Source organism: Neovison vison, chromosome 4, assembly GCF_020171115.1.
Source record: "Neovison vison isolate M4711 chromosome 4, ASM_NN_V1, whole genome shotgun sequence".
NCBI lineage: Eukaryota > Metazoa > Chordata > Mammalia > Carnivora > Mustelidae > Neogale > Neogale vison.
In genome coordinates this window covers 143,513,652-143,538,383 of record NC_058094.1, presented here as the reverse complement: position 1 = coordinate 143,538,383, position 24,732 = coordinate 143,513,652, and the positions used below count along the sequence as shown (strand labels likewise).

The 24,732-nt window shown below is 48.1% G+C and overlaps 1 protein-coding gene across 3 annotated transcripts in view; it reads right to left on the bottom strand.

The window, feature by feature from the left end:
- Positions 1-1,826: 1,826 nt before the first annotated feature.
- The window catches only part of SRPK2 (SRSF protein kinase 2), a 146,045-nt gene continuing 123,139 nt past the window's right edge, over positions 1,827-24,732 (bottom strand). Inside the window, exons 11-16 of one of the 3 annotated variants that reach the window (XM_044245844.1) lie at positions 20,784-20,884; positions 20,564-20,671; positions 16,076-16,145; positions 15,355-15,447; positions 14,952-15,044; positions 1,827-4,689 (exon numbers count right to left, since the gene is read on the bottom strand). In XM_044245844.1, the coding sequence (XP_044101779.1) occupies positions 4,505-4,689; positions 14,952-15,044; positions 15,355-15,447; positions 16,076-16,145; positions 20,564-20,671; positions 20,784-20,884 (650 nt within the window). In that variant the 3' untranslated portion in view covers positions 1,827-4,504. The remainder of the gene's footprint in view (positions 4,690-14,951; positions 15,045-15,354; positions 15,448-16,075; positions 16,146-20,563; positions 20,672-20,783; positions 20,885-24,732) is intronic. The other 2 variants (XM_044245845.1, XM_044245846.1) reach the window with 2 other exon arrangements.

Sequence of the window (24,732 nt, the reverse complement as noted above, 5' to 3'; positions counted from 1 at the left end):
ACTTTGTATAAAAAAAACAAACACCAGTGCTCTTTCACTGTATTTTTCCCATTTTTGCTTTTTAAAATTCCTTAAAAAATGTGCTGTTAAGCCAGTATTAGGTATCTTTATTTTGTAAGTGAACATTCCAGCTGTTTTTCTGGCAGTAGATTTGATGCTACATGATCTTTAAATTTTATTGTTGCAGTTAAAATTCATTTAGTGAATGTTTTCTATATTATTTTATACATATGCATTTAAGTACACAGCTAAGTAATGGGCACTATGAGGATTTTCATTTTTTTCCTGTCAGCAGTTCTGTGAGTGCATCTTAGGTATTAAAAAAAAAAAAAATGCAATACAGATCTTTATAGTTTGGTGTGGACATGGCTCATTTTGTTTTATCGGTTATTTGCAAGCAGAATGTAATTTAATGTATAGATGATTTTTAATGTCTCCTGACAAACTGTAAATACTGCATTTCTTTTGCGTATATAATTGCTTACAGCTTTTCTCATTTGATATATAGCATTGTACATATGACAAGTCTTTGCAAAACTGTGTGATCTTTGTGAAAGTAGTACAGTATATGGCCTTTAATTTCTTTTTTATTTTAAATATACTGTCACATTGAAGCACTGGTTGGGCATTTTAATTCATGTTAATAAATCACAATTATGTCAGTTTTACCAAATTGTCCTGTACAACTTCTGAGATTGGAGTCTGTTTAAGCAAGTGTGGTGTTTTTTTGTTTTTTGTTTTTTTAACGAGAAGTTCCCTTTTATCAGATCTAGTTTGTCAGGGGTTAGCCTTCCATATTCTTCAGCTACACCTACCTCAGCTGGACTGTAGCAGACATCAGGAGACAGTGAGCAGTTGGGCTGTTCCTTTAACGCTCCTTCCTGTCATTTCTGCAGGAAACTTCTATGCTGGGTGGAGGTGCTACCTCTAGCTGACGTCATACAAAATGAGTCCATATCGTTAAGTATTACACGTGATCGAATTCTAGAGTGGAACTGACAACTGTTTAAAAACATGGCGTAGTTTTGCCTGACAACACAAATATCTCATTTGTACACTGCAGAACATGCATGACAGCAATGTCCTACTGATGAATCAAAACTATTTGAAAACCTTTTAAATTAACGTTTACCATGTAGCTATAGTATTAAAAAGAAAGTAGTAATGGGAGGTCTTAAAAATTTGTTCCGGGTGTATAAAATAAAGGAAAACGGCATCATTCTTAGAGTTCTCAAGTGAAATGAAAACAGCCTCTCAGACGGACACTTTGCTGAAATATCCAATGCTAGTTTTTGTTTTGAAAAGATTCTTTGTTTTCTACCTCTTAGGAGGATTGATTAAGTAGAACCATAAGTAATGACACATTTTTCCAATTTTCACCTGACATAATTCCGCACAGCATTCTGTGGTTTGGAGAAAAACCTCGACAGACTAAACATCACTGGGTAAGATCTGGCAGTAAGGAAAGTCATGTTTTACAGTAACTTCTAATGTCCATTTCCTTTTAAAAACCAGCTAATCATGGTACAGGAAGAAAGCTGCATTTAGGGCTCAGTTCTAATCAGCTTCAAGTTTTAAAAGAACTTGAAGTCAACTTCACCCTTCTTGACTTGGCAAACAACACTCTACTTACGGTATTCGCTAAAGAAACACTTGTCCAAGAAATCACCGCTTCACGTCACCCGGCCCGAGGTTTCACAGAACAAAGGTGGTTAATTAACTATCAGCACAGTGAGCGGCAGCCTTCACCTCTTTCAAAGGACTGTCCTAAGGATTTAAAATTCCTGTGATGAATCTGCCTACGACACAAATAATGATAGAGAAGCTTTTCTATGAACTGCAGAATCTCTTTTATTCTTTGACTCCTTGATGAAGGGCACATACACTCTCAAATATTGTCTCTACCAGAATTTCATTCAAGTTACAAAAACAATAATGGAGGAAAAAGTGGAATTTAAGGAATAATCTCAACTGTGAATTGAAACTGAAGTTCTCTACCCAAGGAGAAAAGCAGTTTATCGTGTTTAACTAACTAGGAATGATTCACGTACAAGAAGAGGCAAGTGAGTAAATCAATTTTCACCTGAAAAGTTTGCATTCCTGAAGCCTCTAAACTTGCTTTTTTTTGGCCTTTGAGCGGTTCTAATTTCCAGACAGCCAGCTTCTCATCTGCCACGTTCACGATCCACTGCTTGTCCTTTTCCAGGAAGACTTGGCACAGACTAACGAGAGGAAAAGCCAGGACATTCACTGAAACCACCGAGCTGGCCTCAGTGAGCCACGCACCACGCCGCTCCTTCAGCGCAGTATTCTCTCTCATCAAGCCACCGAGCTTCTGCTACAAACCAGACTATACCTAATACAAATGTACATTCCTTCTAGAACTTTTTTACATTGTGTAAGGGACAGATCTTTCCAAATTCCCAACAATCGAGTTTATTTTCTAACATGAGCCAAAACTGCATTAGATCAAGTTCATTCATGTGTGCTACAAACCCTGACACAGATTTTTCCGAGTTAGGGAAGACATGTGCTTTGTGGTTCTGGTGAGAACGGCTCCTATGGAAACTGCAGCAACCATCTGTCGCAGAACCGGCGGGATAACCTCCAGCCTTGTCAGAACACAGCATGTGCGATGCCTACGGAAGTGGTTACGCTCTGTCTCACCCCGATAGGTGATACCATGGTAACGCCTGAAGGGATGTGTCTGTTCCCTCAAGGTGAATACAGTTAAAAAGAAAATTTGCAATGCTCAAACACAATGCAGTTAGTTTCTGATGGAAGGGGAGTGAAAAAGAATTACTGAAATCCTAGGTAGTGCATCTGTCCTATAGCAATTCTTTTAGGTCCATATTCTACTCTTAAAAAACAATGATTTCCTGTAATAAGGCTTAAGCATGTTCTACAGCTACCTTCCCTGCAATGGGAATGCGGGTACTTCTTTAGTTGGGGTTACGCTACACTAAAAGGAGAGCGAATGTTTGTTGATTCTATCGCTTCAAATATAGGCCAATGACCAAGGCAATGTCTGGAAAAAAAAAACCAAAACACTTTAATTTTTAAGACAACTGCAAGCACCTCAAACAATGGATTATTATTACAACACTTGTTATCTTTTCACAATCTAGTTATTGCAAAGGCATATGGATAAATGTTAATGGACAAAGTCAAGAAAAACGAGGCACCTTAATGAATGTAAAATTTTTTTAAAAACCTGACATTCAATCCACTGACTTCTAAAAGAGGCTAAATACACCTCCATATATTACATTCTAAAATTGTATTGCCTACTATGGTTTGTGTCCTGGATTCTACAATATTAAGGAAATGCATCAACAAAAATCGTGTGCAACCTGCAAAGGGAAAATCGTTTTTTCAACCTCAGTGCATGGGAAGACAATGAAAAAGCTAGTGATGTCGTCACAGCCACACAGTTAACCGCCTACGGAATGAGCGCGATCCCCGCGACCTCGCAGACGCCAGGCTCGTGCCCGCTGCACTGCTAACTGTGCATACCATACCTGGGTTTTGGACAAACACAAGCAAACTTCTCCGAAAAATATATATATATACATATATATTTTGTTTTTTCTCATTCCACACACTGCACATGGTTTTGTTGTCCAATTTAATCTACGTAGAGTTTAACTTACAGTGTTTGGAGGAGGCAACACCACATGGTACCGGGCTATCACATTTTTAAAGGGAAATTGCTCTTTTTCCTTTAAAGTACTTTTTAAAATATGCAAAAATATGAATGGGAGTGCTAAAACTATAATACGTATTTTAGAATGAAAGCATGTCTTGCTTTAAAGTGCCATATAGGGAATGACATAACTCAGAGCCACTTCTTTTAAAATTCGATGTAAAAGGACTGTTATGGAATGAAAAGTCTGCCCCACTCCTGGGAGCAGTTCAAGTCCGCTACATGCAACTCAGGCTACAAAGCACTCAAGACTTGGTAGCTTTTCTGAAATTTGAGTCCCCATCCCATATTTAATGGAGATTAACATTTACAGGTGCATTTACATACACTATAGTACAGGAATGATGTCCCTTTGCCGGAAGATAAAATTATACATTTCCTTGCTATTTCTTGGTTCCAACTTGATAATTTCTTAAGATTGTAAATTATATAGTACTCAGCTAAAATATTTCTTCATAAATAGTTACAAAACCTGCCAAAACACAAGGGGGAAAGTATTTTTCGTTCAAAAAAACTGACATTTGAATGTCACACGACACAAACAATGCTTCGAGACATGTTATTGTTTCCAGAAGAGAGTGGGTCAGTAAACTACTAAGCTGAAGACAAAAGACTACCCTTCCCCAGGATCACAGTGCACAAAAAGCAAAATGTCAAACAACAGTACCTCAAAGCAAAATAAAGGTCTGAGGATGAAGCCAGCTCACTTGTAATCCTGTTAAAGAATGAGAGTCACCGTTTAGGTCCAATGCACTGGAAAACATTTGCTAGCTCAGAATGCTCTATTTGTAGAATCTGCTAAGAATTCAACCAAGGATGCCGAAGGCATTCGCCAGCTGAGGCTCGTTTTTCTGGAACCATTTCTAACATGGGGATCAGGAAATCTGTAAACTGTGCAGCATCTTCGTGGGGCCAACCGTACTTTTCCACAAGGACGTCAAAGAGGCTCCAGGGCTTTAACTTGGTGATGTGCCGCAGTTCTCCTACAGGGAAGAAACAGGCAGGGTCAAGAAAGCTCCAGATGTGCATTTCCCATGGGTGGTCCAGCCAGGCGTGTGAGGAAGCAGACACCTACCTGCCCAACACTAAGCCACTAAGCCACAACGAACAAGCCAGCTTCCCCCCAAGATGGTCGTCCTTCAAGGTCTACAAGGCTGTGTCATATTTCAAGTAAGCTTGGTGAATGCAAATAAGGGGTTCATCAAACAGGGAACAGTCCACTTGAATCAGTTCCAGGTTTTTTTTAAATGAGCAGAGGTGTCGACTCCACTCGGAATGTTTTCTTTTCTTTTCTCTCTCTCTTTTTTTTTTTTTTTGCGTTTATGTATGTATATATTTTTAGTCAACTCTACACCCAATGTGGGGCTCAAACTCACGACCCCGAGATCCTTGAGAGTCGCGTGGCTCCTCCGGAGCCAGTGAGGGGCGCTCCCACCCAGAATGTTTTCCTTAGCAAAGAACGACAAAGGTGCTATTCTCCCACCAATGTGGGATCTCTTGCAGTCTATAAACAGACTTAGAAAAAGCTTGAAGATACACACTATATAAACCCCCTGGAGCATGACTTCTGCATGTGACCATGCAGAGAGAAGGAAGTCTCTCCCTCTAGAGCAGCGCCGTCAGAACTTTCTCTGGTGGCAGAGATGCACTTTATCTCCCTGACAGGGCAGCTGCGAGCAGGAGGGGACCACTGAGCCCTGAGACGTGGTTATCAGTGTGACTGAGGAGCCCAAGTTCCCCTTTGTTCAAATTTCACCAGCTGCTAGCGGCTACTGTAGCAAACAACCCCGCCTTAGAGGCCGACCTGAATCAAATACCATTCATTTCTACACATGTGCTCCAACATCTGAGAGAGCAGGACATGGGATCTTGAAGGTAGACTGTGCCAATGTGCTGGCTGCACATACAAGGCGGAGGTTGCGAGCAGCCCCCACTGACAAGCTACAGGGACTGACGATCCGGTTGATGGTAGGACAACAGCCTTTTCCAGGACAGGAACAAAAGTTGTCACAAGTTAAACTACCGAAAGGTGAGGATCCCTTTCATGACGAGTAACTCCCTTTTTTTTTTTTTTTTTTTTTTTTTGGTAAATTTATTTTTTTATTTTTTTATTTTCAGCATAACAGTATTCATTTTTTTTGCACCACATCCAGTGCTCCATGCAATCCGTGCCCTCTCTAATACCCACCACCTGATTCCCCCAACCTCCCACCCCCCGCCACTTCAAAAGCCTCAGATTGTTTTTAAGAGTCCATAGTCTCTCACGGTTCACCCTTTTTTTTTTTTTACCAGTTAGACATCTGCAAAGGACACCCCACCCCTACCCCTGGAGAGGCCTCAGGAGCAGCTCCCGCAGGTGAGGGAAGCCCTCCCAGCGCCCACTCCCCGCACGGGCTCAGGCCTGAGCTCCTGTCCCCTCCGCCTCCACACCCAGCTAGCACCTGAGCCATCAGGGACTCTCCTCATGGTGTGCATTACAAAGGTCTTCCCACCCCACATACCTGGCCTGGCTCACCAATTTATGCATCTCAACTTAGCCCACCTCCCCCCCTTCTTTCATCACAAAGATGATAAAAACACGTTGCAGAAAATCAAAAAACACAAGCAGAAACGACTATAATTCCACCCACAAGGATCTTTCCATTCGGCCCACATGCTCTCTCAGTGACACTCCTGGGAAACGGTGTGTCTACAGAGCTGTAATCGGGCATGCACAGGATTCGGAAGAACGTCCTCTGTCAGAGGATGGTGCGGAAAATACTCTGAGGACAAGGACAGAGGACAGATTTCAGCACAGGTATAGAACTGTTGGTCGGTCTGGTCTGTTTTCCGAGGGAGGTGGACCTGCCATCTGAGAGGAGAGGGCTCCCTCCTGTGGAAGGAAGACCATGTCCCTAAGCACAGAGTCCAAGCTGCCACTCCAAGTTCACCCCCTTGCATCTGCAATCCCAGCCCCGGAGCTCCAGCACCCACCAGCCCATGCCCCAAATCACACACACTGCAAAGTGAGAGGGACGTGCACAATTACAAGTGCTCACTAACAGGAGAATAGGGCTTAAAAAAACAACAAACCACGCTCCATCCGCTCGATGAATACTACTTAATACTTAATTACATGGCAGAATATTTGGTACTAAAAGAAAAGAAGACTAGAAGAACATGATCACAAGAGTAATTTCCACAGTCCCTAGGAAGGCAAAGCAGGTGCCCCCGAACTCCAGCTTCATTATGGGGTTTTACAGTGACTGTGGCTTTCAGCAGAGCCAGCCGAAGGAAACTAAGAAAGTTCACACACAACAAGCTAAAGGCAAGTTCTTTGGAAAGGGGAGAGAACTTCACTGACCTTCATCTCTTCTGACATGCCCCAAGCTCACGAACGGATGTACCTGCTAAGACGCACAGTTTGCCCAGAACAAGGAAGGAATGGCTTTCTGAGGGAGCTGGTTTCAAACTAAAATGCATCAAATTAAGTACAATCTTCCATGTAAAGAAAGAAGCTTTACTGGAGACAGCCACCTTAAAATCTGCATAAGAACACTGATGAAGACAGCACACTGCAGAAGACCAGGGCAATCTGTATTCATACCTAATGGGCTGAGAGCCAACAGAGATTTCTGAAGAACAGACTAGAATATCTATCTTCCTTCCACCAGGTAATTCCACACAGAAAACTATGTGCAAAGAGCCTGTCAGGAAAACAGGAAACAGGAAACGTGCAGAACAGTTTTAGGCACTGATAGGTACTGACCACAGCACAACAGCGCATCACAGAATACGGAACAGCCTCCCAAGGAGCAAACATGTGGCCACGCAGACAGCTGGAAAAATGTGCCAAGAAAAACGCAGGACATAAACTCGCCTAGGCCCTATGATTACATGCACAAGTTAGTATGTTCAATTCAATATGAAACACAGTCTTCTAAACAGTTGATAAAGTATGACTTCACTCATACATGGAATTTAAGAAACAAAACAGATGAACACAGCAGAAAGGAAAAAGAGAGAGAGAAACAAGCCATAACAGACTTTTTTCTTTTTTTTAAGATTTTATTTATTTGACAGAGAGAGCGAGAGCACAAGCAGGGGGAGCAGCAGGCGGGGGCGGGGGGGGGCGGGGGAGTGGGGGAGAAGCAGGCTCCCCGCTGAGCAAGGAGCCTGAGGCAGGGCTCGATCCCCTGACCTGAGCTGAAGGCAGATGGTTGCGACCAAGCCCCCCAGGCAACCGGCCCTAAGAGTCTCACTGATAGAGAACGAACAGAGGGCACCTGAAGGGGAGGCGGGTGGAGGGACAGGGCGTGGGGACTGAGGAGGACCCTCGTGATGAGCACTGGGTGTTGTAGATAAGTGATCATCACTGAATTCTACTCCTGAAACCAATATTGCACTGTATGTTAACTAAATGTTAACTAGACATTCGATACGAAGGGGAAAAAAAAGGAAAGAAAACAATAGTTGATAAATGTTCCGTAATAAACTCTAAGTCCCCAAGCCTGTGCAGCTGCTACCGGCAGGACAGCCTCACCTGGTTAAGGAAGGACCTTGGGTCCACTCCACAGCTCCAGCCCCGCAAATCACATGCGGGAAATGCAGCCAAGCCACTCCCACCACTTAGAATACAAAATAAAATAATAACACGTGTAAGGGAGGGAAATAAGAGACCAAAATGAGGGGGGAAAAATTGAGACCACTATTTCTTATTATACAAGTAGCTCCTGATAGGTCAACAAATTTTTACCTTGATGATTTTTTCTTGCCTAGGAAAATATACCAAGGTATGTTTCATTCAAAGTTTGCAAATAATAAGACACTTAATAGTGCCAGTCTTTATTTTTTAAACTGAGCTTCCTTTCCTTCTTAAAGAATGCTAAGAATCACTGACTCTTTCCTCTGGAGCCCAACAAGGCTGGATGGATGGCCCTGACCTCGGCAGCCCAGCCCTGCCCCCCACCACCAAGTCAAGGCTTTGGGACTACAAATATATTTGCCAATCCTAGATTATCAGAATGCTTTTTAATTTTTATTATTTTTATCTTATTTTTTATTTTTTTTATTATTATTATTATTTTTTAAAGATTTTATTTATTTATTTGACAGAGAGAGATTACAAGTAGGCAGAGAGGCAGGCAGAGAGAGAGGAGGAAGCAGGCTCCCCGCTGAGCAGAGAGCCTGATGCGGGACTCGATCCCAGGATCCTGAGATCATGACCTGAGCCGAAGGCAGCGGCTTAACCCACTGAGCCACCCAGGCGCCCCTATCTTATTTTTTATTTAGAGATAGGGAAGGTGCACACACACGTGCATGAAGGGGTGGGGAGGAGCAGAGGGAGAGACAGAATCCAAAGCAGACTCCACACCTAGCACAGAGCCCAAAGTGGGGCTCAACCTCACAACCCTGAGATCATGACTGAACTTGTAGCTCAGTCAGTTAAGCCTCTGACCCTTGATCTCAACTCAAGTCTGGATCTCAGGGTGGTGAGTTCAAACTCTGCGTTGAGCTCCGCATTAGGCATGGAGCCTCCTTTAAAAAAAAAAAAAAAAATTCTCTGTAGAAAACAAAAGGATAATCTCCAGGACCGTGAAGTAGGCAATGGTTTCCTGAATGGACATGAAAAGTACAAGTAACACCGGGGTGATGGACACTGGGGAGGACATGTGCCGTAGTGAGCTCTGGTGTTATAGGAGACTGGGGGGGTCACAGACCAGGACCCCTGAAACAAATCATACATTATAATTTTAAAAAATACATTAAAAAAGTAAAAGCAAAAACAAGTAACAAAAGAAAGCGTAAAAAGTTAGACTTGATTCCAATTGAAGTTTTACACTTCACCATCATACACACAGATTCAAGAGCCATGAAAACGCGTCCACCCAACAGCTGTTACAAGCTCCCGGCACCATTATGCCTAAGAGCCGAAGACTGAAAACAGGATCCACCCAGCCGTCAACAGACGAGTGGGCAAGCAGGCACGTCTCTGCATACACACGAAGCCCACAGTCCCAAAAGCAGTGGAGGGACCCGAGAGCACAGGCCACAGGATCCCACCGACGCGAGGTGACGGGCGGGGGTGCTGAGGGAGAATGCAGAGCGAGGGCTAACAGGCGGTGGCTTTCTCAGGGAGAGTGAAGACGGCTGCCTGACTCTGGAACGTGTCAGAAACTACTCAGCTGTACACCTGGAAACGCATGGGATGCAAGAGATCGCTTCTCGATAAAGCTGCTCTTTTTAAAAAGGGTACAAATCTTACCACAGAGTGACAACTGAAAGAATTCCAACACAGTTAATGCGCGTCCAAACACTCCCCCCACTGGTTAGCAGCTCACAATGAGCGATGGGAGTACATGGGGTGAGCTCTGACTGAACCTGTTACGGCAATAATTTCATCACTTTTTGGCAGTATATGCTTAAACTCAAATTGAAATGATTAAAACACAGATTCGGACCTATGGTCAGCTGTGGCCTGGGGTCTGTTCTTTTCCAAAGTGTCTGCTGTGTTCGGTGTCCTGAGTCGGCCTCTACGCAGTGGCATCATGGCTACAGCGTCCTCCCGTCTCGCACCCCAACCCTGGGTGGGGGGTGCCTGGACGGTGCAGCCTTCCAACAGGGCCCCGTGAGAGGTGCGGGATTGCTGCAAGGGCGTCCAGGCTGAGAGAACACAGTGCCACCTGCTTTTGGCTCACGAAGACCTCCAAAAACCAAGATGGAACAGGGCTCCGGTTTCTGAGTGTATGAAGCCCTCGGGTGCCCCCTCTGCACCAGGCTGTAAAAAGACACAGCGAGCCTCGGATCGCGCCCAGAACCTCACCACTCAGAACTCATGTTTGAAGTCCGACTGTCACGCAAGTCGTCCACAACTACGTGTCAGATTCACTGGCGTGAGAAGCCTTTTCTAGGTGCCTGCACCGCACCCATCTCCTGTGGAGAGGACTCCTGCGCGCGCGGCCCCCCGCGCGGTCACCCGGCCATCCCCCGCGGCCAGCACACCCTGCCCAGCCACAGCGGCCCCACGCTTCCCAGAAATCGGGCCATCTGGTGATCTGGGGTGATTCTGGGCAGCATCACAACCTTTCCAGCAGCTCCCATCTCAAACGGAGAACGAAGAACACGAACAGAGTGTCTCGTTTACAGAGCTCCCCGCAGCGCTTGGTCCGTCCAGGGCCGCGCTGCAACCCCGCGGCCACAGCCTGGGACATGGGAGGGCAGGACGCTGCCAATACTGCGGACACGCAGGTTTCATGCGCGCCCTGAAGTCTCCAGTAGCAATTCAAGGTCTCTGGTCCCACACACAGATCATCCTACACATTCCAGCACACTCAATGGCCTTACTTAGAATCAAAGCAATTAAAAAAAAAGTCAACTTCTCTAATACTTCCATTCTCAACACAGTGACCTTTACTGCAACGGTGGCAGCCGCCTCAACCCACAGGGAGGTGGGCTCCCGCCGGCACTGTCCATGCCACCACTTGAGCGCCAGGGCTCTTCTGGAGGACAGCTCACTTCTGGGGCCGTGTCAGCCTGCTCTACCGAGTACAACCGAGTGGCTTATAAACCAACATTATTTTCTTGCCCACGGTTCTGGAGGCTGATAGTCTGGGAGCGGCCGCCAGCCACACTGGCTTCTGCTGCAGGCCTTCCTCTGGGTCACGGGCTCCTTATGTCCTCCTGGGGCACATGCAGCGAGGGAGCTGGCTGGGGTCTCCTCCACAAGGGCACTAGTCCCACCCAGAAGGCTCCGCCTTTATGACCTTCTGTACTTTCCCAAGGCCCCACCTCTTAATACCACCATATTTGGGGGGTTAGGATTCCCACATATGAATTTGCGGGGGGGGGGCACCTTCAGACTGTAACAGGACAGGACAGGGACAGAATTCACAGAGATGCTTGTTTCTCTTGGGGCACATCTTCACACACTGATCAAGATGATTTTTATGAGCAATCTTTGGTGGCTAATGTCCGCATCAGAAGGAATAGCTTGCTGCTTATTAAACCCTAACAGGGTGAGAACAGGAACTACATCGTTTGCCAAAAAATCTAGCTCCTTTTAAAAATTCCTGGCCAAGAAATAACTCAAACTAGTAACAACCATTTTACCCAGAATAACTGAGATGTCACTTAGCGGCACTTGATCTCGAGCTCGAACACACACAGCCTCCTTTCTCCCTGGCCTTCTGTGGGGAGGAGATCTGCTTCCACCCAGGAGCACAGAGAGCACAAAAATGTGGTGCTGTTCACTCCCTCTCAACCACTGGCTATTTTCCAAGGTGACTTCAGCAAATTAGTAAGTATTCAGCTTTGCTTTTATCAGTTCTGGTACAAAGGTGTTTTGTTTTGTTTTGTTTTTTACAAAGGTGTTTTTAAAAAAATTCTTTAATGGATACACTGAAGATCTCATTACTTTCAAAACGTATATTCACACACATTACCAAAGCCCACCTTTAATGTAGCATCATCCTAGGGCACACAGTGAAATCTGTTTTCACGACAGGCCCTCATTCATCACCGTACTAGTTCTGTGACTTTTAACAAGCCTAAGTCCCTTCTTGTCTCCAGTTATTATAACTCAACAGTGATCAGGACCAAAGCCTCAAGTCCCAGTCATTTTAGAGGATGTCTTGCCTAGTCACAAACACTCCCTTACATCCAAATGAAGAAGAAAAGTAATACCAGGTCACAGAGTTTTCGGTCTATATTTACCAAGGATGCCAAACACACTCTTCCACTCTGCAGCTGGACAAGCCCCTCAAACCTGCCCCACGCACGGGAGTCCCAAAGCGCATGCGCGACCGAGACCTGCCGCTCCAGCAGCACGGTCCTGTGCTAGCACTTGGGCTCCCATGGGGCAGCAGGCCGGGACTGCGCACAGACCACACCGAGTCCCAGGACCAGCAGCGCTGCTGACAGGGAGGCCAGTGTGAACATCGCCTGCCAGCACCAAGGGCTATGGGATGGGCAGCTCTGAGCGGAGACCTGCTGGCGACCCGGCATCGGTTCACTATGCATCACTCATCAGCCTCTCCTGTAAAGACAGCACCTGCCAGCTGGGCCAAGGCGAGGCTTCTGGGCCCTGTGCCAGGTCTGGGTTTGTCCTTAGCAGGAGCTGTCCCTGGTGGTCTGCAGCCCAGGCAAAGCATGAGCGCACGAGAGGCTCAGAGCAGCTGCCTCCAAGACCAAGTCCCAGCACATGACCTCAAATAACTCCCACAACATCACTCTCTCACCATTCAGGTCCCTCTTCCTCCCCAGGGACAATGCACTGAGGGAGCTGCAGAGCCCAGGTGTTGCAAGCGGCTCCTCACTGCGGAGCAAAGGCAGCAGCAGCACAGTTAAAGGAACTATCCCCGCGTGCCTTTCTCGGCTGTCACCCCCGACAGCCTGACGCTGGAACCTGCTCACGCACCCGTGGCAGACCCTGCTTGGCTGAAGGGGCAGGTGCTGTGGTCGTGCCCTGCAGTGCCTGTCCCCTCCCCAAGAACATCAGCAGGTCAGTAATGTCCCCTCTTTCAGGACAAACTAGGCTGCTCTCTGCCATCCTCCCCTCCAACCCCCACCTGACAATGGTGGCAGCCGTGGCTGGGGGTTCACTGCAAGTCGTCTGCCAGCAAGTCCTCCTGCCATCTCTCCAGGTGCTGAAAACATTCTCCAGTGTGGAAGAAGGGGTCTGCCTGATGAAATCAGAGTTCCTTAAGCCACACGGAATCCCAAGCCATAACCATCTGGAGCTTTCCCTCGCTTCAACCATTTTCAAGTAACATTTTCTGGAAGTTTCCTCTTGTTTCCAACTTTGCCTTAGTGGACATGGCACGAGCTACTAGAGTGCCACGCACTGCACAGATACCTCTTACATTTCTTTGTAACAACCACACGGAGGGGACCTGAAGATGAGACACACCCAGCCTCACAGCACGCTCCCACCCCAGCTGTCGCTGAACACGGTTCAGTGGCAAAGCCATTCTGCTGCCCTCAAGCCTCCCGGGGCCTCCGTGTGAGGGGAATCGTGCACGGAGCTTGCTCATGGGACCCAAATGCAAAGACCACATAGATTCTGGGAACCAAAATACAGGCTGTCTGAAGAACGGTTCTCCCTGACAATCTTTTCTCCTGTGATAAGCCTTTAACGGGTAATAAGAGAGTAACTGCATCAGTTACATACTTCAGAGGCTGCCCCTCCTCGGGTGATCCCAGAACAGCTGGGAGTCGGGGTCACTGTGCTCAGAGTAAGAGGCTCAGGAAATCGCCAGCTTTGGCACGGTCAGTTCTCAAGTCTCCATGCATTTCACAAGAATATGTAGAGGATGAAATGAGGGCTGATTAGGTCAAAATCACCAAAGGATATAAAAAAGGATTATTCCTCTAAAAGAGTAATTCATCTATCTCATAGGAAAATGCAAAGTCAAAACCAGTCCTCTAAATCTGGCTAAAGCAGAGAGGAACAGAGTACCAAGGGCTTTCAGAAATTTCTAGAAACTCCATGTCCTGCTCAAACCAACTTTAAAAGTTATTTATTAAAGGGTGCTGCAGCCCTCACTGCCCACGTCACCCCCTGCAAAAAAATCCAAGCTGGGAAAATACGAAGAGGACTAACATGCTCACACAAAGGAAAATGGCAATGGGGAGGGTCCTTCAAAAATAAATTCCTGGGGCTTTAGGGTATTTTAAAAACCTGATCACTAATTAAAGACTACACAAGGCAAAGAAACATCTATTCAGAGTCATGTCAAGGGAAGATTAACAGAACTTATCAAAGTAAATCGGCTACAACACAGTGTAAGTAATGCAACGAGAGAACAAAACTTGATTTCTCCGAGTTTGGGGCATCGGGCTTCACAGGCCCACGGCCACTCCCTAGTAGCTCAAACAGACCCAAGACGACAGGGACGGACATTCGTTAAGTCCAGCCCCTCGGCTCCCTCCACTCCGTGGCAGAAACACTGGGGCTCCAAGAACAGAAAAAAGGAGATCCTGAAGATCACTTAAACTCCTTTTTCCAAATCCACCAATATACACATGAGCTCAGACTGGGACAGGGAGGTGGGGAGGAGACCAAGGGTTTCAGGAAAGTTGTGCTCTTACAAAATCCGAACTCCACAGATACGAGAGACAGTTCGAGCTTATATCTTGAGAGTTTTCTTCAGCAGAATTCCCCAGCTGTAAACGTCCAGGTCTTTCTCCATTGCTCAAACGGAAATGCACAATTTCTCCTTTTGGGAGAGGATTATGCTGGAAATTAGCGTTGCATAAATACCGTTACCTTTTCTGGTGAAAAACTCCTTGGAATATTTCCCCAACATAGCGTATTTTCGAGGGACTTTCCCCAGCAGTTCAATGATCAATGCTATGTGATCTGCATTGGGAAACATTGCCAGCAAAACAGAAACACACGACAGTTTAATCAGTACACTGCATGCGGACACTGCTACCGCCCGCGCAGACAGAAACAGAGCGCCACCTGGTAATGCGAGCACGGATGCACGGGGCAACCACAGCCCAGGGCGAGTGCGGTCTGCCCTCTCAACTTTTAAATCAGCAGAGGAATTTGGCTAGGTTGCTTTTTGAATTTAGAAGACAGGTCTGTCACCATTAATGCTACGATCAGCAGCTGCTGTCCCATTTCTGTCTGCATCATGGCGCTTTTCAAAAAGATGAGGTACTACCTCTGCGATTGAAGAATTCCCGAGAATATTTTCCAGACAGAGCAAAGTGCCTTGGGATACTGCCTAGCAGCTCTATGATGTGGGCTATGTGGTCTATGGAGGAGAGAAAAAAAAGGATACGGGAATGGGAGGGGCAGAGGGAAGGATGGGATAAAAGAAGAGGGAAAAAAATTGAAATTAGTAAAAAATCCAAAATAGATTCAAATCAACAATGTCTGCGCACATCCATGCAGAGGATCCTGGGGCTGGCGGGCCTCAGGCACCATCTGGAGCATTAACGGTGACTGGCCCCAGCTCACCCCCAGGCCACCCCAGCACTGCAAGCAAATAAGCATGGAGATGGTCAGGTTTACAGATGGAATTCAAGCCAGAATTCCCCGGTTTTCAACTCAGCTCCCCAAGAGGACAGAGAAATGGGCAGCAGACTGGTGGACACAAGGACCACAGAGAGGCTCTGCAGTTCCCACAGCCTGTCCTCTCCTGGCCACTGGGCACCAGGCCCGGGGCAAGCAGGAGGCTAGGCGAGCTTGGGCCAAGGGCTCTCCACAGAGCTGCACATCCACTGTGCCCAAGGGGGCTTCAAGCTCAAGGAAAAGTGACTGAATTGGGCGTTTGAAAACCGGAACACAGCTCTCTTTCAGTATAGAAACACATTACTCTCCGGAAGCTCAGGTCTCTCAGGAGACCCTGCCTGGGATACGCGGCAGGCAGCGATACTCACCTTCATCTCTGGAGTAGTCTTCCCCAGAATGTGGTTCAAACAAATAATCTCCCGTTGCCAGCTCAAATGCCTAGGATACAACAGATGACATGCTAAGCACTCCATGAAGCAGCCCCCAAGGCAGCAACTTTTTCTCCTTGTACCAGAGACCTCTATTTTATGAGGATCTGATCAAACCAAAGGGCTTTCTGAAAGAGCTCAACACCAACTTTTTTCTTCCCTCCAAAAAGTACAAGGAAATACTCTTCCATTTCCTCTTCTGGAGGATGTCAAGTCTCTATCTTCCCCTCATCCTGCAAGAAGCACGTGGCCAGGTCTGCCGGGGACCATACCCCCCTCTGAATGGCAGGACTGGGCTCGATTCAGGACCAGGGCTGACTCGTGCCTGCCCTCTGCCCACAGACTGGCCCAGCCCCTGGCGAGCAGGTGAAGCAAGGACCCTCCTGTCTTGGGAACCAAGAAGTATTCCCAGCGTCTCATCATTTCTTTCACTTCTGACTCAACCAAGGGAAAACCCAGAGCCACAAAGAAGGCTCTGTGGCTCCTGCTCTGTGCCCTGGGCTAGGAGGACCCCGGGGGGAGAGGGCAGGGAGAGCTGGCCTGCCTCCTGGGTTGCCACTATCTGCCCCCAAGCCTGCTAGCTGGTGGGGGAGGCCACGTGTTTCCGTTTCTGCTAGGCAGTCTTCTCCCCCCCCACCCCCCGGCCTCAAAAAAACCCTCAGGACCACGAATTTCATCTGCTAACGGTATATAAAGATGGCAATTGCTGCTGCTGTGCCGATCCAATACCATGTTCTTAAAATCTTTTTTTAAAAAAGAAAAGGCTCAATCCTATTTTTGGTTTTTGTACACTTCTATTCTGTATTAGATCTTGCTGTTCTGAAAGGCACTTGGGGGCTCTGCCCTCCCTCATCCCCTATCTCCTCCCCAGCCCCCAACCAGGGTGCAGGGCAGGGCCTCCACCATGGCCTGCCACAAACCAAGGGTGGGCACGGGCAGGCCATGACCAGACCGCCCTCTTTTTCTTTTTTTTTTTCTTTTTTTTTAAGGAAAGGGTGACAAGATGGTCGTCAGCTACCCTGTGAGAGCACCAGTTCATGAACTCAGAATCCCGCAGGATCTGGACATACCCAGCGTCAGGTCACACAAGTGGGGCAGAGCCGCAGAAGGCCCTCACCTGGGGCCTCTCCCCTCCACCCAATGAACAAGAAATACCTACTGCAGATCAGGGCACAAAACCTCACACGAGGCCGCGAATGCAAAGGGAACAGTCGGATCTCATGGTAAATGGCCAGAAGAGTCTTCCTTGCCTGGACAAGCCATGAGGAAGAGGGGAGACCATGAGGAAGCGAGGAGCCGCTGCGGAAGCCCCGAGGACGGTGCTGGGGCTGCTCCTGACCCCGCCCTCGAGCCCTTGCTCACTCTTCTGGTTCGTTTTCAAGAACATTTCAATCAGGCGGAGTCTACTTCTTACAACCCAACACAAAGATATTAACTGAGTATTCCTTGAAAGATGACCGTTCTGATTAGCACCCATGTTATTTCCAATGAAACTCTCAAATCAAAGAAGCCCACAAAGAAAGGATTTAAAAGAAAAAAAGGAAGAGGAAAGGTAAGCTGGAGGCTGTCCTGTCAGGCTATCTGGTCCTAGTTCTCTGAAGAGGGATGAGATTTTCTTAACAAAAAAACCTGTTCAACACTGCAGAGGCAGGTATTGGGAAACGTCGGCCGGCGTGCTTTCTGGTTGGCTTCCATAGTGGAAGCCACGAAACTGTGGAAGATGATTGCCTTCCACTCACCAAGTCCCTCCAATACAACTTTTACTGTTACTGGTTCAATACTCGGGAACTGTGAACGCTTTCCTCCTTACCTGACCAGATCCCCTATCAGGATGGCCCCCACACCGAACTCTGTTCTCAGGTTCTGGGAAGAGCGCACACTTCTTTCTTGGATGCCCTTCCACACCACTCTAAATCAGTAAGGTCGCCTCTTCTTTCTGAGATGTGACCAGTGCTGAGGAAGTTGGGTGACGTCTGTCAGACTGGCTTTTCCTACTTCTAGGGCACTCACTGGGGCCCCCTGCAGAGCCTGAGGAAGTGCCCTCTCCTGGGGCTCTGACACAAGTCCAGAGCACTCCACACCTTGGCCCACACGGAACTTTTACATCACATCCGCTTCCATCTGGAGGGGTCCCAAAAGTCCAGAAAAAGACAAGAGGATCAACAAGTGGCATATTTCAGTTACTCTGCCTCATTCTGTGGTCCGTCCTGACAACAGCGCAGGCACTCCTCACTGAGCTTGAGCAACAGCTGCTCGCGGGCGCTCTCAAGTCCAACGGGCGTGTGTGAGACTGAGTGCCATGATGCCATGAAAGGACCGCACGCCACACCCCGCGCCCCCCAGACTGGAGCTCCAGTATAGCGTTGGATCATGACTTTAATATACTGTCGTACTTCCAAACTTCAACACAAGCAAGGACTGGGAAAAACTGCCTTGTGTTTGTTTACCAGGTTCTCTAGGAAGAACAAAAGGGACCTCTCAGCCTTGCCCTCCGGGATGGAAGGTGGGGGTGGGGAACAAGGCTTGCCCCCTTCCAGAAAGAAAAAAGAAAAAAGAAAAAAAAAAATCACCCTGGTGACAACCAACTGAATTTAAAACTTTTAAAAACCCTCCAAACAGCCCTCAAGCCCTGAGGGAGTTTACAACTACTCTGGGGGAGGGGAGGCAGGAGAAAGGAGACAGGCTGCTACTTCTGTGCCACTGTTTACAGGAGCGGAAGTGGCCAGGATGTGGATACCGTGTGAGGGGACAAGTCCGGACTCATGGAAGACAAGACAGACAACAGGTATAGAAGTATTCTGACAGCTCCACCATTATTCTCCTACCTCTGAGATCCTGTCCTATTTTTCTCGTTATATCACCAAAATTTAACACCCCAAATTAGAAGCACAGGATCTCAGAGTTGAAAGAGCCCTCAGGATCTAATTCAGGCAGCCTGGTATGGTCCCTTCTGTGTTGCTGGGGACGTGTAAGCTTGACCTCACCACACCCTGAAATGGAACATTTCTCTCCTTCCTACTGACCTCGGCTCCTGCCGCTTCCAGCCCCCGCCCCCGCGCTCCAGAGTTCCGACCCTCCCTGTCCCTCCTTGCACAGCAGTCTCCAAATTCAAAGCAGCCATCACAGGCCCACCAATTCTTTTCACCATTCTTTTCCATACCTAGCACAGCAAAGACCTAAGTTCTGATACTCGCTGAAAAACAGTTTTAAAAATTATCTAGTATAATTTGTCAGAGCAAAGTGGGAACAGAAAGGCACAGTTGCATTGGTGGTATAGTGGTTAGCATAGCTGCCTTCCAGAAAGGCACAATTTCCAATCTATTGCCTGAGATCTTCGTAACTTTACACAAATATCTACTTTTCTTCATATCATCTAGCACCACGCTTTTTACAGCAGCATCGGAGGGCTTCCGGCACAGCCAACTCTAAAGAACTGTTAATCTCTGAATAACAATGACATTCATTCCTCATTGCTCTTTTTATTAAGAAGACAAGTGCCAAGTTTCATACACAAAGCCTCTTGTTTTAAATATATCAGAGAATTTGGAGGAAAAAAATGAAGTTCAAGAAAAACATGAAATAGCACCCCAAGCCCCCCCCACCTCCCCCAACACGCCCTGGCTGGGAAACAGGGTCAAGAAAGAGGAACTGAAATTGGCTTATGGATGAGGGCCCACTCATGCTCATCAAGTCACAGGTCAGCAGTAAGTGAGAAAAAGGCCCCGGTGAGGGCCTGGGGCGCAGTGTGGACACAAGCAATCTCGTGATGCAACCAAGAAATGAAGACACACGGGGCAAAGAAGAGGCATCCTGAGGCCCTGACGAGAGGCCGGCATGTTCTCCCTGGGCACAGACTCAAAGGGGATCGTGCAGCTGCTGTGTCTGGAAGTCAGTGGACAGCCTATAGCAATAAGCCAGAATATTCCCTAGGTTTTGCCTTACAAAAGAGAGACATTCCACACTAACACAAAGGGAAATCCTTTCCTTTGCGGTAAGGACAAGGTCTGCCAGAGGTCACCAAGACAGGCTCCTGCCTTTCGACCTCCACCTTCCCCTCAGACACCACTGCCTCCTCCACAGCATGAGTGAAGGGCAAACCTGCAGACGGCCTACAAGCTTTCAGAAACCAGGAGGAATTACTTGAAGTGATTTTGTCTCCAGAGCAGAGGGTGTGGTTCTCGGGGCGGTGGCCTAAAGAGGGCCTTGACCAGAGACTGTCTATCTTAAGACTAAATCAGAGATGCCCAAACACCAAACACGCCTGAGAAGAACTCAACTCTTCCAGTTCTCAACTCAAAGCAGCACACATGCCCTCTCCCATCCCAGAGTCGGGAAAATGCACGCCACAAGCTGCGGTGGGACTGTCCCATCGCGAGCATTAAGGGGATGAGCCTTTGCACAGAAGAGAGTGGCCGAGGCCGTCCTTACCATACACGCTGTGCTCCAGATGTCAGCAGGCGTACTGTAACCTGCCCCTATTAAAACCTCTATGGATCTGTACTGACGCGTCTGGATGTCTTCTGTGAAGTGTTTATGCTGCAAGGGAACACACTGCATTACCAGGGAGGAAAACAGGTGTTAAGAGCAGAAAGTGTCTTCTAATATATGATCAGGAGCAAAATATTCTAGAAAGAAAACTTTTACTTACCACCCAACAAGCATTTCCCAGGTCGGCAATTTTAACTCTAATTTTCTCTGCGTTCCGCGGATCCAGGGGATTCACCAACAGGTCGGCCGCCCGGGTTTTTGCTGGCGTGAGCAAACAGCAGGACAGTTAGTGTTGGGACATGGGGTCTGATGTATGCACACAATGCTGGCCGGCCACAGTCTCCTTTTCCAGACAACTGATGGGATGATCACTTAGGCCTGGAACTCTGTAAGTTGAACTCAACAGCATTTTAAATTCTTGGTCTCCATTCCTGGAAGATAGTTCATAAGAGAGCACACTGCACTGCCCAGACACCTCCCTGCTCTGGCCTTGTCTTTTCTCCTTATATCCTGGCTTCCTTCACCTCTAGGTTGACCCTACTCGGCTCCCTTTTGCGTCTTTCTAGCCTCTCCTCACTGCAGCAGAGCCCACAGTGGACCACATCGAGTTTTCCAGCACATCATCACGTGAAACCTGAAGGTAGTGAAGACATGTCCTGAGGTCCAATCCCCCTGTAAGTGAAACATGTCCACCTGGTAACCACCTCACCTGCCTCTCCTTCCACTTGGGCTGAGCACACAGACTTCAAAGTTTAGGTGATGGCTGATTCACAAATACAGATGAAAGGCCACAACTAATCAGCTTGGGTTTGGCCCAGATTTAAACCCAGGGTGAACCGGAGAGAAGCTCAATGGCAGACACAGGGTCACCAGGCTTCCTAGCCCTCTGGGGCCAGAAAAGATTCTCAGACAAGTCCAGACCATGCTCGTTTCAAGCGCAGTTAACCAGGGGCAACTGACAAAGGAAAGCCACTGGGAGGGGCCCAGGCAGAAAATCCTGAATCGAGTAAGCTTCTTCAAACGTCCTGCTGACCAAAAGCTTGGATTTCTAGAGGGGATGAGTTATGACCGTGGCTTTTATTTCCTGTAGAAGTCATGCTGAAATGGTATTTACAGACTAAACCGAAAAGTCCACTCAACACAGAACATTAAATACGCCTTCGTTCGCTCAAAGCTGGGCACTGCTAAAGCACACACAGCCTCCTTCGGTGACACCTGTGCCGCAGAGCCCCGGGCTCAAGGGCACTCTGACTCCTGGGCATTCCCACACAAGGCCACCGCGCTCACCTGTTAGCAGCCCAGCAAGTAAGCAAGGCGGCCAGGAGCTGGAGCACCCGCAGAGCTCTCCGACATCTTAACCCTCCAGACCCACTCCTCAGGCCTGTGGCTCAATGTAAACAGGCCAGGCTCACGTGTTCCCTTTCTGCCATCTGTCCTATGACCACTTTCTTCTAAGGATGCCGGTGCGCTATGGGCTTCACCAAAGGCGGTCTGAGCTGGCAGAACAAACAGGAACTCACAAAGGAAGAGAAGGAAAGCAGAGACCCACATGAGGAGCAAAATGTTTATGGTGACTGGGGGGCAGGCAGAGAACAGAGCTCCAGGAGAAACATCCACACGCTGACCCAATGGAGAGGGGGCCGCACTAGAAATGGTGAGACAAATCCCGCATGTCACTCAGTCAAGGAGAGCCAGCAGGCAAGACCATGGAAGCTGAAGTCTGCAGAACTGGGCTCCAGGGGTTAGAGCACTGATCTCGTGAAGTCTGCAGAACAGGATTCAAATCGAAGTTTCAACATCAACAAGTTATAAGACTCTGGCACGTGACTCAAATTCTGTGAGGCTCAGTGCTCCAGAAAGAGGAGGAAGAGGCCATGCTACCCCCACCCAAACCAACCAATCAACATAGGAAGCCAGGCCACCCTGCCCCCAAATCCCAGGCAGAGGCTTCCACCAGCCAGAACCAAAGCCCCACTAGCAGAGAGCAGAGGAGAAGCGAAACAATTCTGATTGACGGTCTAAAGAAGAAGGGGGTGAAGCTCCAGTTCTGACCAGCCCAGAGTAAGTTGGTGCCCTAGGGTACTCGTGGGGAAGGAGGGGTCTGTGATCACCACCCATTGCCAGGTATTTATAAAGATGTCTCCCAGAAGCTACATTATTCAAGTAAGTCAGAGGAAATGCACTGTAAAAAACACAGCATTGCACCTATTCAATATAGTTTCTTTGCATTTAACCCCTCTCATCACTAGACAAAGTCTCTTTGGTGACAGGTAGTTATCCTCCTGGTTCAGGCTGGTCAGCAGGGACCCTGCTCATGATGCCTTCCAAGTAGGAGGGAATTCATTTCAGAACTTTAACTGGTGAAGAACACAAAGCAGGCTTTTAAAGGAGAATCAACTTGCATTTCTGACTTCCTTCTCTCAGTGTGAGGATTCCCCAGGCCAGGGTACTTGACTGCAACCCTCAACAAAGCCCATTTAAACACAGGGACGCTCGTGCCTGCTGTGTCCTCATACCAACTTCGCTTGGCCCGGGAAGCAGCTGGCTCCTCTGACTACGTCATCACTGCAGTGGCCTCCCACAGCCCTTCCGTGTTCTCCGCCTCTGCCAGGAGGGGATGAAAAGTGGGAAGAGAGAGGTGGGAAAGGTCATTTCAGGAAGGACTGGAGCTCTCACATCCTCTAGGATGACTTGCTGTCTGAGGGAAGCTGTTCGTTCCACGTGAAGCCATCTTAGAAATGAGTGAGGTGGCGGCGTGGTTCCTGAGAGACCGTGCAGCCGTCCCCGCTCATCTGCAAGGTGCTGTGCTGGGCTCACGCTCTTTATCGTACTTTAAAATGTCCTCACAGTAGAGGCGTGGATATCCTGTCAATAAGCGGCTCCAGGGCCAGGCCCAGGAAGGAGCAGCACTGGGAAAACTGAATGCCCGAGCCTGGTCCATTCATTCACCCAATATGTACCGAGTCCCTTCTGCGTACTATCCTGGCCCTCAGAACAGCATGAACAAAATGTGTAAGGCTCCCACCACACCCCAAACGAGGAAACTCACATGTCAGTAGGCAATGAAGTAAATAAAATGGTGGAGTCACACTCCATGTCAGAAAAGAAAGAAGAAAAACAAATAGAGGAGATGGGATGATGAGGGTGTACAGGGGACGTGTTTCCAGAGATGGTGATGTGTGAGGAGAGGCCTGAACAAAGGGAGACGCGAAGGGCGAGAGGCTCTGGGCAGAGAGCCACAGCAAGTGCGGAGTACCAAGAAGCAGAAATAAGCTTGCATGCTCGAGAGCCACGAGGAAGGAGCCATTGTGGGAGGGCGGGGCGGGGGGGGGCAGTGCCAGAGAGCAAGCTGCTGGAGAATGGGCTGCAGAGAGCTCCTGAGCTTTACAGAGTGTGATGCCTCGGGGTGTGACTCTGAGTGGAACCACACTGGAGGTCCTGGGGAGAGAGCGGGAGGGAAGATGACAGAATGTGCTTTGAAAAGCTCTCTCTGGACTGCCCCACAGAGGACAGGCCGGGCAGCAAGAGTTACAGCGAGGGCAGCGACCCAGGTCCTGCTGCCTCAACCTTCAGTGGCCACCCAGGCACTCCAGGGAAAAGTCCACACCCTTCCACCTGGCATGTAAGTTCTCCCTCCACCCTTTTCTCTGGCCTTTCTCTTCTACTATGCCCTGACATGTGTAAGCTCTGCTCTAACGACAAGGACCCACCAACTCTGAACAGAGACTTCTCTGTGGCCTCATGCTCATGCAGTGGTAGGGGGCCACCTGGCCGCCCTGGACCCTGCCCCTCCCACGCAGGAGGCTACCCAAGGTTGTTGAACCAACACTGAGGGCCTCCGGACCAAGAACTGGATGATGATATCCTGTCCCTGGTGTGTACCTTGAATTTTACAATAGTGGTAAGAGATTTGGCTCAACATGAAAAACTGGCCTCATATTTCTCCCTGACAGGACACTGGTGCAGCAGAAAGGCTGCTGGGGACGGAGCGTGTGCCAGACAGAAAATTCTGGTGCTGAATGGGAAAGGCGGGACCAAGCGAAGAAGGGGAGAAACAGCCATCAGGGGTCTGCTCATTACTCCGTAAAGCGCTGGCTGAGATGCCGAAG